Source organism: Austrofundulus limnaeus, unplaced genomic scaffold (genome assembly GCF_001266775.1).
Source record: "Austrofundulus limnaeus strain Quisiro unplaced genomic scaffold, Austrofundulus_limnaeus-1.0 Scaffold70, whole genome shotgun sequence".
NCBI classification, from domain to species: Eukaryota; Metazoa; Chordata; class Actinopteri; order Cyprinodontiformes; family Rivulidae; genus Austrofundulus; species Austrofundulus limnaeus.
Window position 1 is genome coordinate 1,951,809 of NW_013952472.1, and position 1,467 is coordinate 1,953,275.

General features: G+C 38.0%; 1 protein-coding gene across 1 annotated transcript in view; it reads left to right on the plus strand.

Moving 5' to 3' along the window:
* Positions 1-1,467, plus strand: part of LOC106519068 (ubiquitin-conjugating enzyme E2 variant 1) — a gene marked incomplete at its 5' end in the record, with an annotated part of 7,441 nt that overhangs the window by 3,539 nt on the left and 2,435 nt on the right. Inside the window, 1 exon segment of the mRNA XM_014010587.1 lies at positions 972-1,097. Coding sequence (XP_013866041.1) covers positions 972-1,097 — 126 coding nt within the window.

Here is a 1,467-nt window from a genome sequence, read left to right on the forward strand (position 1 = left end):
ATGACCTATCCACGTCATCATTTACCCAGAATGCTTTGCGTGTAAATAAAATGGCTCCATCCTTGTAATATATTTTTAAATTTTTAGTTTAAAACTGATGAAAACTAAACATTCTACAGTATTTTTACAGTCTTTATTTTACATTTAAAATATATGTTTATCAAATAAAGTCTAATGTTACAACTAATTGTGCATCCCTTTAAATTTATAACTGCATGCCTTCAGCATGTGGAGTATAAATAAATAACAAACGATTTGTTGTAGGGTTGGGTGGTATTGATCATTTTCACACCGCAGTATAACCTTTCGAAAATACCACGGTATTAACCATATGGTGTGTGTGTGTGTGTGTGTAAAGTGTTGAGTAATTAATAACAATGAGCATTTTGCATAAACAAATATGCCCACTGATTTCTGACGAATCACACAGTAAGTTCTCATGCAGAGGGGAGTGAAAAGTTCTCACTGAGTTGTGACAAGAAGGGGTGAAGGACTCAAAGCTGCAAACTGAATGATGCAGTTTTTGTCATGAAACTGCGATCAGAGCTGGTTTCAGCAGTTTGGGTGGAGAATGTGGAGGCCTTAATTTAAAATATAGACAACTATGTCTCTGTAGGGTTTTAAGTTTCAAAATAAYGTGACTATTACCACAGTTGTATCCATGCTGCTGCATCCTTTAGCCAGTCTTTGTGCCGATACAATATGCAGGTGTTTCCTGGAGTTATTTCCTCGTCTGCATTGAGGAACGTGACCTCATGTGACTAATACGTCACAATGCTGCTGTATAACAAAATACTGTCATACCGGCCAAGCCTAATGAGTGTGATCCGGTCTATCCACAAACTGTGGGTTCAGACTGTTTGGTTAGCTTCTGTGTTGACCTCATGAATTAAGGGTCAGATGTTTAATTGTTCACAAGGGTTTCTTTGACCTTCATTCAGAAATGTAATGAGTTTATTCTTTTCTTTCAGACTGTTTATGAAGGCAGAATATACAGTCTGAAAATAGACTGTGGACCCAGATACCCGGAACATCCTCCTCTTGTTCGCTTTGTGAACAAGATCAACTTGACTGGTGTGAACAGTTCAAACGGTGTGGTGAGTGTCYACATCTGACAACACATTCACTTTGTTCAAACAAGGTTTTTTAGTCATTTCTCATTGTTTACTGCTTTTATGTGTGCATGGTTTTATAAGAAAATAAAGTTCCTCCTCTTCATTACAGGTAGAGGTTAGATACAGTCATGGGGGAAGTCCTCCCTCTTTCAGTTCTTGGGTTTTATGTATCAGTACTTAATAAAATGATCAGGGGCCTCATGTACAAAGACTTGCGTGGATTTCTTACTGAAACGTGGCGTACGATCAAATCCAGAAATTGGCGTACGCACAAAATAATCCAGATATATCAAACTGTGCGTACACCTGAATCCACGCACATTGCTTTTGTACATCACAGTTAACGTGGAAC